At 39.0% G+C, this 15425-nt stretch overlaps 1 protein-coding gene across 3 annotated transcripts in view; it reads left to right on the top strand.

The window, feature by feature from the left end:
• The window catches only part of CRYL1 (crystallin lambda 1), a 61603-nt gene that overhangs the window by 20293 nt on the left and 25885 nt on the right, over positions 1-15425 (top strand). For 2 of the 3 annotated variants that reach the window (XM_055703358.1, XM_055703357.1), the window contains 2 exons: positions 8554-8715; positions 12840-13034. In XM_055703358.1, coding sequence (XP_055559333.1) covers positions 8554-8715; positions 12840-13034 — 357 coding nt within the window. The remainder of the gene's footprint in view (positions 1-8553; positions 8716-12839; positions 13035-15425) is intronic. The other variant, XM_055703359.1, reaches the window with a different exon arrangement.

Below are 15425 nucleotides of genomic sequence, written 5' to 3'. Positions count from 1 at the left end.
GCTAGTAAAATGTAAACATACTTTTTTAAATGCTTTGCTTTGAAACAATTTACTAACAGAATAATAAAGTTTACTAGCTCTCAGAGGAGGATAAGATGACTAACTGTTGCAAGGATCTTACTCTTGACACTTGAACTGCAGTGTGCGCTGGTGAATTGCGAGGCCTGGCTGGGCTGGTTGAAGTTGGACACGGAGGGTGGCTGAGGGGTGATCTCTGAACCTGTCAGTCGTGCTGTGGCATGGGACAAAACAGACTGGCAAGGGAATGAGATTAAGCTTGTAGCTTGTAACTTATGGTCTTGAGGTATTTATCCTTTTTGCTTCTAAAGGAATTCTGCATAAAAGCCTTAAAATAGTATCACTTCAATTTATTTTTTCCTCCTTTAAAAACAGAGAGTGTACATATGCGCACCCCTACCCCCAACATTACACTTGCAGACTCTTTTGAACTGGTGATAACACTAACAGGTCTTTCATGGTCTCTTTTAGATCTCACTGGCTCTTTTATTTCTCCCAGTTAGACATACTTAGAAAAAGTGTTAAGCAGCTAAAAAACAGCTTTCAAAAAGTGTGGTGATATGTCAGAACTGGAAACCAGCATTGACTTGGGAGCCTTGACAACAGGTGTCTCATGTCTCCTTATCATCAGAATTTGTCTTTGATTGTCTGGTACTGGTTTGTACTTCTAGCTTTTGTTTTACTTTCCTGATGGCTTTCAAGAACCCTTTTACTTCTGGGGTTGAGGGAATACCTGCAGACAGCAATGGGTGAAGATGTCTGCAGCTGTCCTGACCTCGTAAGACAGAAGACCATCCGCCCAGTTTGGAAGTGCATTAATAATGTACTTCTGTAAATACAAAGCTGCTAGAAGGCAGAGTGTGCAAGCATTGCAGTAACGTGGCATCTTCTGGACTGGTCACTGGTCAGCTTTGAGCACTGGAAGGCAAACATGGCTCTGTTTGCTCTTAGCTAGGTAAATATAACCTTAGGCCTGGTTTTACCCTACTTATCTTAAATGCCGATCTGAGGTACCAGAAGTTATGTTTTGGCTTCTGAGGGAGCTTGTTTTAAGCATGTGACCTGACTTGCCGTCTACATAGAGGTTTTGAGAACTTGTTTTTCTGATTTTAGAGTTTGAAACAATCTGATCTCAACGACTTGCTGTATCAAGTCAGTGTTTGAGTTGAACTGGAAGACAATGTTTGGGTAGACAGCTTGCCAGTGTCACTGCTGTGGTGCTGCTGAATAGACTTCTGGCCTTCCAAACTTTCTACCATTCGTTCCTCATCTATCCTGTGCATATAACAACTGGTGTTGTCTACCATTACAGATTTGAATATGGGTTTGGTCCCCATTACAGGAGATTGTCATATTTTCCATCAAAATGCTGGATTTCACCTCACCAAAGTGTTATTTACTTGTATGGGGTTGTGTGGTAGACAATCTTGCATGTCACTCAAGAGGCAGTGATTTAAGAAGCATTAGATTGCATGCTGGTATGAGCTCATAAGTTTAAGAAACTAAGTTATCACTTTAGATTTGAAGTGAGTTATAGCCCCCCAAATTATTTTTTTTTTATTAGATTAACCTGAAAGTACTGGTGTTTTAACTGATACTTTTACAACTGTACTGTAATAAGCTTACTCATCTACTGTCCTTTAGTTGATGGCTTTGAATTCTATTAAAGCTTTGCTGAATGTGAACTTAACACTGTTCTAAAAGCCAGGCACTTTCAGATTTACTCTAAGATGCTTCTATAACTGTATTTTGAATGGAAATGTAAAGAAGTTTAAACCCTATGAATCAGAGTTAAACTTGGGGGTGTGTGTGTGTGTGTGTCCTGCCCCACCCCATCTTCTGCTCCTCAGCAGAACAGTGTATGAGAAGACCCCACCTTTATTATAAGATTAATCTTTACCTTTTCTGCCCTACCAACTGCAGAGTGATCCAAAATCAAGCTGCGAGGGGCTTCAGAAGTTACTTAGTATAACCCCTTCTACAAGACAGCATCAGTCATACCTGGACAGCTGTCTGTCAAAAATAAGTTAACCTGTTCTTAAAATCCTCATGGGATGTGATTCCTTCTGCTCCCCTGCATTAAGCATTTTATTTTAGTGCTTACCTGCCCTGTAGAAAGTCTGTAACTGAAGTCCCAGGATGTGAAGCCCCCATGCCTTTCTATTTTATGTCTATTTCTTATAATTGTGTAGTCAAATGGTGCTAATGTGGCCCTGTCGTTATTAACAAATTGCCACTCTGCTTTTCATTTAAAGGAGCTGCTTTCTTTATCATGCTTTCTTACCCTTGGCTTACAGGATAGAAGTTCTTGTTCAAGTTCAAAATAAAATCTTAGTTGCCAAGATTGTGTGGCTTGTTCTGGGCTAACTGGAGTTTTACATCTGAGGAGTCTTTTGTTGCCAAACATATATTGGTTAATGATCTAGTATTTGGACATGTGCTTGAAACAGTCTTGGAGAAGGCTTGTATACCAGGTATGTGGAATAAATACCTGCAGGGAGAAAAGGGGCAAACAACCTGATGAGGTTCTGTTGCCTTGTGTGTATCCGGTATGGTTTGGGTTCCTGCATCACCTGTTTCAGGGTCAAAGGACCACTTAACTGCACCTCCCTGCAGTGCTGCACAGCCAGGTGCTCCTCACCCCCCTGCTTCCCCTGTCATCACCCTGGCTGCTGAGGGCTTGAGTTCTAGTCATGCACTAACTAATCATAGAATGGTTTAGGTTGGAAAAGGTAGTCTTTAAGGTTGAGTCCAACCATTAACACTGCAAAGTCCAACAATTGACATAATCATGTTGGTGATCAGAATCTATGCTGTCAGTTGTTTCTGTTGTTCTTTTTGTGATGGTTTTTTTCTCTGATCTTACTCATTTTAACTGATCAAAACGCTGATGCCATGCTGAAAGGTGTGCAGTAACCTGGGGACTCCTTCAATAACAGCTGTATGTACATGTCTCATGTTTCTGTGCTGTATCCCAAACCCATACAGCACTGAGCAAGAATGTGTGTCTCCTCCCAGCTGCTGTCCCTGCCTTTACCCTCATATGAGGGTAATAAATCTTTCTAAAAGAAGGCTTAAGTAAATGTGTTTTGCCCCACCACCTTTACAGTTTGAAATTATGTGTTTTTATTTGACCCCTTGTCTTAATTAACATCCTGGTATTTTTACATACTATCCATCTTTAAAGTGTCTCAGAATAAGCATCTAAAACGACTTTGCCATTTTGGGAGGGAGCAGGATGGAAAAGTCCAAAATACTTGCAATCAAGTATTTGCATTTGAAACATAATAGTTTTGAATTTTGTGAAACTACCAAACTGATGTAACACATGAAAAATTGTAGATAGTTGAGCTAAATCATAATAGTTAGTAATAATATTAGAAGCAAAATTGATACTCTGATGTAATAAGCTGTTCTGATTTAAAAATATTAAAAATACCATTTTATTTCGGTGCTTGTTTCACTAGCTGACCTCCCAAACTCTGCAGTCAGAATGTCACTCTTTTTTTATTTGCAGGTGGCATAGTTCCCCAGGTTCATGTACATGACTTGTTTACCGAGTAGAATGTACATTAGTGTCTGACATAGAATACAAAAGAAATAAGCTCTGGTTTCCTTAACAGAAGGTGTATCTTCAGTCTTCCAGAACAGCAATACAGACCTAAACCCTGCAGAATAATAAACTAGCATGTCAATACAAAAGCCTAAACAGAAATAATATTAATAATTAGCACTGAAATACTAATTATAATAGTGAGCATTTTAAACACTACTTTGCTTAAAATATAATTTGACTCGGATATGGATTCTATAAAACAGAAACATAGCAGTCTGTATGCATCCGCAAGTGAAGCAAATAGATGCAATCTTGCTTTGATAACTTCAGTAAACTCAACTTTGCCAGTAGTATTGGGGGGAACAGTTGTAAAACAGTAGGGTTTAATTTGCAGAGATTATTTTAGTATCTGTACTTTTTTTTTCTGAAGTCAACTAAGTTTTTACAAGAATCTTTTCATTATTATAATTATTTATATGTAGTAAAATTATATAAAATAGTTGTATTTGACTGTACAGTCACCAGCTATAGTAATAGTGCTTTGAAATCTGTTTTGTTTAATTAAGCTTCCAAGTCTCATTTTCAGGTATTTTTAATGTCTGTCATTATACAGATAACCTGAATGCTGTTTTAAATCCACAAATCCCTCCTTTATGTAGGATTATGTTGGGCAGGCTTTGTTTTGGAAATAGGATGTTCTAAAGTGACTTGGTAGTATTAAAATAAAGCAGTTATGCCTGAAGTCTTTTCTGTTAAGTTCTTTACCCAGTGGATTATAACTATGGAAGGTAATGAAAGTATTTGTTTAAATGGACTAGGCACCAAAACTTTCAGAAAAGCTGCTTTTCTGAGATTCAGAACTCATGTCTCTTAATCCTGTGAAGATCTTTATATTCACAGAAAAAGCTGGACATAGTGTGGTTCCTGTTGCAAGAGTGCTGGCATTCTGGCTCCAGCTTGTGAGATTGGTGCTCTGAAAGCTGCTGCTACATCTTCATTCCATGAAAGGAGAGGATTACTGTTACTTGGCTCTGGGATCTGTTATGCAGAAGTGCCTCAAAATTGTCAGCTAAATTGCAGCACTGAAAAGCTAAGACTATTTAAAATGCTGTAAATTATATGTGTATAAATAGAGGAACAGAGCCAGGGTTTGTGGCATGTTTGGAGAATCTTCACTTAACTGCAGAAGATGAAGAGCATCCTTGTAGCAATCAAAGTGCTTATGGCTTCTGAACAGTTTACCTGCTGCTTGAAGCCATTTTAAATTTACTGGGAAGAGGGAAGTCACAGAAGTCTTCAAAATAATTTTCTACTGTGGTCAGGGCAAGGCAACAGGGCACTTCTGCTGTGGCAGCTGCAGTATAGCAGTGAAGTACAGCTTTTTGGGGGTTAGATGGTGCAAGATGAAGGTAGGAAAGGAATAAGTATTTAATTACATGCTGTGAGCTAGCATGCACAAAGCTCTGCTCCAGTTTGAATGAGGAGCCAGTTGAGAGCTTATGAGTCAGGATTAACAGGACCATCAATGTGGGAGGCATTGTGGTAGATGTCTGCTACAGGCTAACCTGATCAAGAAGAAAAGGCCTTCAGACAACTGGAAGAAGCCTCACATTTGCAGGCCCTTGTCTTCATTGTTGGAGCTTCAGCCACATCAGTATCTACTGGAGGGACAGCACAGGAAAGTGCAAACAATTCAGGAGGGTTCTGGCATGCATTCATGGTAACTTCCCGACACAGGTGATTGAGGAGCAGAAGAGGGGACATGCAGTGCTGGACCTCATATTTACAAACAAGGAAGAGCTGATGGGAAATTTGAAGGTTGGGGGTGAAGCCTTGGCTACAGGAACTATGAGATGGTGGAGTTGAGGATCCTGACAGGAGGTGACAGACAAAAAGTGGGATCATGGCCCTGGACTACAAGGGAGAGAAATTTGGCCTGTTCAGACCAAAATCACCTTGAAAGAATCCTATGACGTGAGATACAGCCCTGGAATGAAGGGGGCTCTAGAAGAGCTCAAGATTAATCTGTCTTCAATTGCAGGAATTTACATTATCATAAACGTTCATATGAAGATTTCCAGGCAAGAAATGTTTTCTTGATTATGTTTTTAATATGCAGCAGCCAGAATCTAGTCAGGAGGTAGGAACTCATCACTGTGCAGCTGTGGCTTTCAAACTTCTTTGTTCAACAGTTCCTTATGCTTGGTGACTACTGCCAGGCTCCATACTTGCTATTGAGGGGGCTTGATGCTGCTCCTTGTGACGCCATCTCTAGATGACCTTACAGAAAGCAGCTAGATTGTTGCTGAATGCTTGCTGATCTTTGAGCTTCTGCATGCCAGTTTAAATCTCTGGCTTTCATCTTATACTGCCGTATATAGGACAATGCCATGTATTTTAGGGCCATACCACTGTGTTGCAGTGCTTTTCTTCAGGCCATGCTTTGTTTCTTTTGCCTCCCAGTGCTAACCAGCCCATGGTTTTCACAGCGATTCCCATTGCTAGTGTAAGGAGAAGGTATTTTGCAAGATAGTGTTTTGGGAAGTGTTTTCCTAGAAGGTGGTGTACAGGTGAGTTGCTAGCTTGGCATATCTGAGAAAGGATAGGAAGAACCTGGGTAGATGCCAGCATTTAAATACAGGTAAATGAAGTTGTGCGCTTAGATGAATGTGGACACACGTGCGAGCACAGATGGTGGGTAGCATGGTGGGAGAGGCCTGTACGAAAACTGAGACGCTGCATTTAAACAGGTAAAACTCTGTAGCTTTCCATGTACTAGCATTTGAGGGTTGTGTCATTTAAGTGTAACTTTTTAATTGGGGTAGCTAAACCTTGCCTTGTATTGGTGGTCTGCTAATAAGAGAGTCTAGTATGTGTTTATTTTTGTGTAGTTCTTTAAGAGTTCATAGGCTGGTCAAATACTGCTGTGTGTTCTCTGAACGTGTATTTGGATAGTGTAATGTCTGTTACCTTTAAGCCTTTAATTCAATGCAACTCTTCCAGGGGGTGGGTTTGAAAAATTAACTGTTGTGTTCTGATCAGGCAATTAAAAAAGATGTCTATAAAGTTTAAATTGGAAGTCAGATTAGTAGCAACCTTGTTCAGGTGCTCAGGCCTTGGAATAAAGGCGTATTGTTCACTGCAAACAAGAAGTATGCTCTCTACAAAAAGGGCACAGAAATATACAGTGTCACTTAAAATGCGTAGAGGTGTATGCTAACCTTTTTACACTGATTCTTTGAGAAAGACTGTGGTAGCTTTAAAACTTACCTTATCTGCTCACTGTTTGATCTTCTCTTTCTCAGGGTAAACAGAATAGCTTCAGACCTCTCCAGGCTCCATAACTGACAGCAAGCGAGGTTCTTGTTTAATGGATTGTTTAGAGCTTAATTTTCCCCCTGTTCTTCAGGGAATTGGTGTCTCTGAGAAAATAATTGCATGCTTGAGGACAGAAACTTTATTGCAGTGGTCCAACAGCCTGAATACAATTGTGACACTATACAAGTAACTTCAAGCAAATAGCTCATTCAGAAACCTTATGTAACCGTAGCAGGCTTGAGTTTCCAGCAGATTTCAGTTTGCCTTTTTGGTTATCATCTGATGTGAGAGGAGGCTTAGAGTTTCAAGTTCACAACCCTATTCAGAGCAACTCTTTTATTAGCTTGAACAGTATCTGCAGAATTCTCTCCAACTTTGGCTTTACTAAAAGAAACTATTTAAACTTAACCAACAAGGAGGGATCCTGGAATTATAAGCAAAGTATCATTTTGTTTTGATAAGGCTGTCTTATTACTTTGGGCTCTATCTGGAGTTCTTAAATGACCCTGGTTATCACGTCTGCATCGTGGAACTTCTAGTACTGTTCCACACAACTTGCTTATTTTTTAAGATTTCAAATTACTTTTAACCCATTTACTGGCCCTGAGCATATCTGCCAGAGTCTGTCTGAAGCTGCAGGTATTAAATGCACATTTTGGGTTATATTAAATATATAGTCTTTTCCCCAACCCTCATGTGCAATTCAGCATGACAGGTGGGAATAGGTTAGAGCTGGAAAAGAGTGGGTATTTTCTGTGTGTTGTAAAGCTGAAGTTTTGCAAGTTTATATCCTGTTTGGATTTTTTTAAACCTTTCCAAGAAAAACCCAGAAAACAAGCTGGCTTTGTTCCCCTGTTTTCTTCTCGTAGATAGAAGTCTTTCCTGTTGATTGTGGGGAGATCCACTGTAGTTACTCTACCATGTCCTTGTTGTTCCCAGACTGGTGGACTCCATGCTTTCCTTCAGGTAGCTCCTGGGGATAACTTTGAAATTCTAATGACTGTAGAGTGTAGCTCTTGGCTCATACATGTGAAATTTCACACAATACTGCAGAGCTGAACATGCTCAATAGCTTTGTGAGAAGTTCTGATAGTATGCATTCTACTTCAGAAATCTTTCTTGGAGTTGAAATGAATAGAGATGTTTGAGCTTTTTAAGTGTGAGGGTCACTGAGAGTTGTTTCAGTGCAGGTTCCAGAACTGTACCTTGGAATCTCCTGCCATAGTACTGTAAATTTATTGTCTTTTGAGATGCACCTATTTATTTCCATCTTGTCTGAGAGAATATGGACTTCTGTCATGTGGGAGTCTCTTAAAAAACAAACAAAAAAATGCGACCAGGTCTTATTCCTCCGTACTATGTTATCTCTGCGTGAGTAGAAGTCTGTGTTTTAGACAAAGCAGAACCATTTGTTTTGCGTGGAATCTCCTGTGGTACAAGGTGATCCACCTTCTAATATAGAGAAACTCTAGGGTTTTCCATTCCTTTATATGTGGGAAGGTATTTTTGTGATATGGCTTAGCATTATATGTAGGCTGATAAAAATAGGTGGCTTGTGCTGTGTTCCTAGATGCCAAGGTGGGATCAGTGAAATCTGAAATACATGGGTAAATACTATTGAACTAGAAGACTTCTAATACTGTTTTTTGTTTATATTCCAGGAGTGCACTCCGGAGAGCCTGGAACTGAAAAAGAAGATTTTCAGTCAGTTAGATCTTATTGTTGGTGACAATGTTATCTTGAGCAGCTCAACCTCTTGTCTCTTACCCAGCAAATTGTTCACTGGCCTTAAACATGTTAAGCAGTGTATTGTGTCACATCCTGTAAGTATGATGGCATGTTTTGTTTTTGTAGTAGTAGTAGTATTACAGGTGTTTAACTAAACTGCATCCCAGACTCTTCCCTGCAGGCTGAGAGATACAGAAGGATATTTGAAGTGCTTGTGTGTCATTGTTAGTGTGCAGGGGCCTGACTTCTCTGAAAAGCTGTAGTCTGGTCATTCTGTGATCAGCAGCATCTAAATTGAGAGGATATATGCATGTTTCATACTGTTGGCTCAAGGTATGTTCTGTGTAAGCTGTTGTGCTCATATTGTTGTGAGTTACTCAGACTGCTGGCTCTCAAAATGGAGGAATTCTGTGTTTTGAAGACAAACCTGTAAAATTCCCTACTTTCTGCTTGTGGCATTGTTAGTCTTTTCTAGTGTCCCTTCAGCTGCTGTTGGATAACCTTAAGGATCCAAACAGTGAGCTGCATGTGCTTGTCAGGTAATGTCGATGAAAGATGGGAGCTTTTGTCTCTGGTTTCATCAGACCTCTGATGCAGAAGCAGGTATGCCTAAAGAGGAAAAGCAGGTGGATGAAATAGAACAAATTGTACTTGGAGCTGAATTTGCATGTTTTGTGACCAGCTGGGACAGGGCAGTGATGCAGTAATGACATGACTAGAGGTGGCAGCAGAACCTCGAAAGGCTGAGAAGCACTTGTGAGCCTCTGTAGAGGTTTATGTGGGGCTGCCAGACAGCAGTTTATCACATCTCTCCTCAGCATGGCAGAGCATTTTGTTTTGATCACTGGGATTCTTACTGCTTCCATTTTCTACTCCTCAACAGCTAATGAATTTGTAAGCCTAATGTTAGTCTGGTGTTTGACAGATGAGTTAAGAGGACTGTTATGAAGGTTTGCAGTATCTGGAGAAAGGTACTGCTCTGCTGTCTGCAATTTGATGACTACATATTTTTTCTCCCGGGCATCCCTCGGAGTGTAAAGTAAATGTTAATTCCCTGGGCATACTTAAGAGTGGCAGTGTGAATACAAAAATACAGCACTACTTTACTGTAATGTCTCTGTAGCTGCCTGTAGCCTAATGCTGTAGTGTTGAAGCATTTGGTCAGTCCCTTCCTGATGCTCCTCCACCATCACCACTGTGCATTGGGTGAGTGGAAGCAAAAGGAACAAAAGGATTGGTTTCTTTGTTTTCAACCCCCCCCTTTTTTTTTTTTTAATTAAAAGGAAAAAAAGATACACTTCAAATTACATATCTGTGCCTACATTTAGTCTTTCTCCAGTCTAAAATTCAGTAGTTTCTTATCTCGTATTTCCAGGGTTGTAACTTTCTGTAGCGCAAGAGAAGAAATAATGTCTCTTCTAGACTTTTGTATTAAGTAACTATAGCTATGATCTATTTTTTTTAACCAATTCCTGGGCTTCTGCCTATTCTCTGACTGCTTGTCAGTCTTTGATTTTACGTTACTCTTTCTTACTGTTTTCCCGAGTTGGTACATACCAGTTAACTTGTTTTGTTTAGTCTGAGCTGCAGTCTTTAAAGGAGCCACTTCTGAAACCAGGTTTTATCAGATCTAGAAAAGGTAGCTCGTCCCTCTGTAAACATTGTCTAGGTTGCTGTTGTAAGGACATATGTATTTTCCAAAGTAAATACTCGAGTGCCTTAAAATATCTAATTGTTCTGAAATGGCTTTGAAGGGCAAGTCAGACTGTTTTCTTAGTAATTTCAGATTCACTCAAAGGGGAGTCTACTGGAGAAGCTGTGCACTAGTGTACTTTTCCAGGGGCCTTTGTGCATCTGTTATATCAGGAAACATGCTTGCTTTGTAGTAGTTACTGGCTCTTGGTGGTTTTTGGTTTAACCATGTCCTTACTAACGTCTTGAACATGACAGCAGGACGTTGGGAATGGTGGCTGCAGGAAGCAAGCAGCTCTGGAAGATACTGTGAAAACAAGAATTGTGGAATTTGATATACCAGAAAAATTAAAAGCTAGAGTTGTAAAGCCTCTGGCACAGGTGAGCGTGTTGAGGAGAAATGAAATGAAATGCCCAAAGGGCAGAAAGGAGCTCATCCCTTTGCTTAACAGCAATAGGTTCAGTAATTAGAAAAAATGAATGAAATCCCATAGCACAGATGTATGATAGGCATGCACACAATACTTGTGGGTACAGCTTTTCTCTGCAAGCAGTTTCAGGCAATGTATTGGTACAGGTCTTCTGCAGAGCAGTTGATTTCTCATGTACTGTATATGCCTGCTACGTCACACAGCTAGAAATATGGAGCTTGAAGGGTCTGTGCTATTGAGCGAAGTCCTTGCTGTACAGGAAACTATGTAATCAAATCACCTTAAAAATGTATTAAGCTGTATCTGTTAGTGGTTTGGTTTGTGTTTTTTTTAACTCCACTACTCCTGTTGGAAGTTGTCTTCTAATTTTTGTTCCAATCTTATTAATAGTCCATTAAAATTAATTTGATGTTTGTTGGCAGCTGTTGTTTAACTTAATTATTTCTCTGCGTTTACTTTGTCATAATTTTTCCTAGCTTTCATGTTTTTAGGGTAAGATAAACTCTTCTGCTCTCTGAAGAAAGGCTTCTCATTTTTAGAAATATCCCCCCCATCCCATGCCCCATTTAATCCAGCTATTACTACTTCTAGTTTTCACCAACATCTGTTCTCTCACTCCTAAAAAATATTGTCTTCCTAAGTCTCATCATGAACACACCCATATACTCACTGTGCCAAGTTCATGAAATAGAATATTTCAGTAAGATGTCTGTCAACACTGATCTTGGAATAAATTTATAATAGCTTCAGTCTTTCTCAACAATTAACTTGCCCTCTTCCTCATTGGGACCTGTGATATACTTAAGGGTTAGAAAAGCCTTCAGTGAACGTCTTGGTGCTTGCAGTGTTTTGGGTCTTGCTAAATTGCCTGGCACCACACCTGCAACAGTGTCCATCATGCTGTTCTTAGCGTTGGTGGTGGCACTGCCAAAGAAACTGACGTGAGAGAGCTTATGTTAGAACACAAGGCACTTTAAAGGGAATTAAGTGTGTTACATCAGCAGTTAGAACAGATGTAACCTGCATCAGGTTATGTGTTGGTCAGACTGTATGGTAAAGGGAACTGTGTAAGTGCTGAAAAGAAAGAACATGCAGAGAGGAAAGACTGTTTGCACGTTGATGTGATTAAATCCTGTGCTTGCATTTACATGAGCACAGTTAAGGGCAGTTGACTAAAAGGGAGCATGGTGAAAGAATCAGTATGTAATTACCATTCTTTGAATGTCAGTGTTGTTTCTAATAGAAGGAGCTAACATCATAAATTGCTGTTGCCTGAAAACTAGACTGAGAGCTGAGTTTAACACTTTAAGAATATGGCTGGAGGACTGCTACTTTTGGAAGGAGCATGCCAAGTTACTGCCTGCAATACTATGACCTGAAGACCTTTTAGCTGTTTCTATGGTGTTCTTTAGAATTTTTTATTTATTACTTCAAAAATACATGACACAAAGGTCTTTACTTGATGTGAAATTACATTTGGGAAGACTCAGGGAGAGGTAAATTTATTTTTTTTTTTTAGGTAGGTACAGTGTTTGAAGGTAACCTGTTCTGCAACTTTTTCACAGTATGTTTTATGTGATATCTGTTAAAGATTTCTGTGTTTAGCCTATATTTACAGGCTTGGGCCAGTAGCAGCTTATCTATTAAGTGTTGCATCTTACAGGTGGTGTTTAGCAATAATTTTATTACAGAGTTCCTGAATATCAAAAAGGAATTGCCTTGGGTTTTTTAGAAAGACAGGTGGTGACCAAATATCTTACAACAAACAGTCTGAGTATTGAGAAAACGTCAGTTACTCAAGTGAGCATAAAATCTTCCAGTACTGTTTGAGTGCTGTCGTTTTTAGTGTAGCTCCATGGACTTTGTTGGGGTTAAACGGAGTTAAATTTAATGCAAGATTAAATATTTTTTAAAATTTGTATTAATGCACCAGGTTTTATTGGATTGTTCAAGTTTTTCAGGGTCTGAAGATCATCAGGCTTACTGTGTTCACTGGAAAATATCCATGCTAGTAGCAAGCTATGAGGATGCTTTATATTAACTTGTTTTGTTAACCTGTTGATAGTTGATATTATTCTTTTGCATTTCTTCTTGAGGTAAACCCACCTTACTTTGTGCCGTTGGTTGAAATTGTTCCTCATCCAGAAACAGATCCTTCTACTACAGAAACAACATATGCCCTGATGAAGAAGATTGGTCAGTCTCCTGTCAAACTAAACAGAGAAATTGAGGGATTTGTTCTGAATCGGCTCCAGTATGCAGTGATAAGTGAAGCCTGGAGGCTTGTGGGTGTATGTATTTTTTTTTTTTCTGATTTCTACACACACACTGCCAGTTTTGTAGATGTGACAAGCAAGATTGTATATTTAAATTTCCCCTAAATTTGTGTCATCTTTGTTAAACTGTCCCTTATGAACGTGAAATATGTACTAACATGTAAATTAACAGTAAGAAGCAATGCCAGTTATAAATAGCAAAGACAGACAAAACCAAAGTGATATGGTTGTAACAACTATTCTTTATTCTGCTTTCTTTTCAGAATATTGTCATTTTCAGGCAATCTAAGGAACAATCTTAAAAGCACAGAAACCAAAGTAGTGATTTTTCTTTTTTTCTAGGTTGTCTCGTAATTTCCTGTTATTTTCTGAATGTTGCTGGCCTGCTGTACAGTGGTTATGAAAATAATATTTTAAATGGGTTTCTCTTTGGCCTTTCAGGAATTGCACTCACAATTTCAACAGTTATTTGATACTTGTAGGTAAAGACAGATTTCTCCTCCTCCTGCCCATTCAGACTTCTAGCTGAGAATCATTTGTTTGTGCCCCTTCAGCTTTTCCCACAGTTACCTTTTCTGTGCTGCAAGGTCTGATCTTTCATCAGGAAGAGCTGAATTATGAGTCTATTGCTATTCTGTTGAGAAGAGATTCAGCTGGGCTTGAGCAGGACTTAATTTTTTCATGGAAAACATTTTGATTTTTCAAGCTGTTTGAAACAACCATTCACACAAATACAGTTAAAGATCATTCAACTAGCGTGTTGTTAACATAAGCAAAGCAACTTTTTCCAAAGCAGTATCTAAACATAGTTGCTGAACTGATTTTGCTTACCTGCAGTTAGCTACAACAATATGAAGGATGTGGTGAATAATAATAAGTAAAACAATCTTGTTAGGAAGGAACAGACCTCCTTTTGGATATTTCTTTAAATTAAAAAAAAAAGTTTATATTATTAAAAAAGTTAATAGTAAGTCTTAAGTATATGATAAGAAAAACCCCTTCAGAAAGCTGTAGTAATGTTGAAAGACACAGGATAGAAAGGATAGTAATCTAAATTATTTTTGAAACCATAATAACACTGGTGAAAAAAAAGATTTTTGAGAATAAAAATGTAAAAACAACTACTAAAAAATGTGAACAAGGAAGGTGAGTAAGTCCATGGGTAAAAAGCTAGCTGAACTGCAATGTTCACTCTTCAGGAGGTTCCCACACAGTAACCTTTCCTTGAAAGGAAGGGGTTTGTCATAGAACAGATCATGCTAAGGACAAGATTTTTGGAGGAGGAAAGAGTAAATGAGTAATGACAGACTATGAAGGAGAAATGGAACTTATGCAAGAACCCCAAAACTCAAATATCAAGTTGATGAAATACTGATTTAGGCACCTTTTTACACAACAATTAGTATAATACTGCAGAAATGGAAACCAGCACTTACAGCTTAGCTCTTTTTAAAACTAGTTCAAAGAGTCATTGGGAAACTGGACCAGTAAGTCTGTGCGTGTAGGTATATTGGTACAGTGCTCTTGGTCAGCACAGGTATCCAGGGAAGTAATGCCTCAAAAATCTAGTAGGATTCTTTCGTGTCTCTGAAAAGCATGAACTGAACTACAGAAGTGGCTGCCATAGAAATCTATGATGCTAAAAATATGAATGGATTCAGGGAACATTTAGACATGTTCATGTTAGAGGAAGACTGCAGAAGCAAGCGACCTCCAGTTGTCAGTCTCAAAGACTGGACTGCTGGGAGCTGAGGCAGTATATATCATAGAAAGTATCACTCTCTATTTGGTTTTCTTACACTCTTTATGGAAAGAGTGTAAGAACACTTCCTGGGCTACTGTTGGAAAAAGTGGTATTGATCTGAGGTGACCTTTCAGTATGAACCTGTATGGATGCTTTTGTGTTGGGTGCTGGTGCGTGGATAGTAACAAAATAGTGCTTGAAGCACTGACAGGTAACGAAAGTTACTTTTGTTGTGCATCATCAAAGTTTTCAAGTTGTTCTGTTTTTGTATAATTTTATTGCATTTCGGGCAAAACCACATTTAAACCCTAACAACTTTGATGGCTGTATTTCCATTCCAAAAGCCTGGACAAATAGCAGCTATCAAAGGTGTATAGTTTCAGCTGTGTGACTTCAGGCTACACACTGCCTTTGATGAGAGGAGAATCACTGCAGTTAGGTGAAAGCTGCTGGCCTTGGGCAGTTTCTGTGTTTCTACTGTTGTGCTGCCAACTTTGTCATTTTTATTGCAAGTCATGTTCTTTTGGTGTTTTCCACTTTCAAAGTGAGGAAAAATAATTTTTGCTTCTGATTAAGTCACTTTTCAGTTCTTGCTGTTGAAAATGTCAGTCTTTGAGAGGCTCCTAAAAATCAAGTTTTACTTGCATTGATTTATTCTGGTA

The sequence above is a fragment of the Falco cherrug genome, chromosome 2 (genome assembly GCF_023634085.1).
Source record: "Falco cherrug isolate bFalChe1 chromosome 2, bFalChe1.pri, whole genome shotgun sequence".
Lineage (NCBI taxonomy): Eukaryota > Metazoa > Chordata > Aves > Falconiformes > Falconidae > Falco > Falco cherrug.
This window is presented reverse-complemented; position numbering and strand designations above follow the sequence as displayed.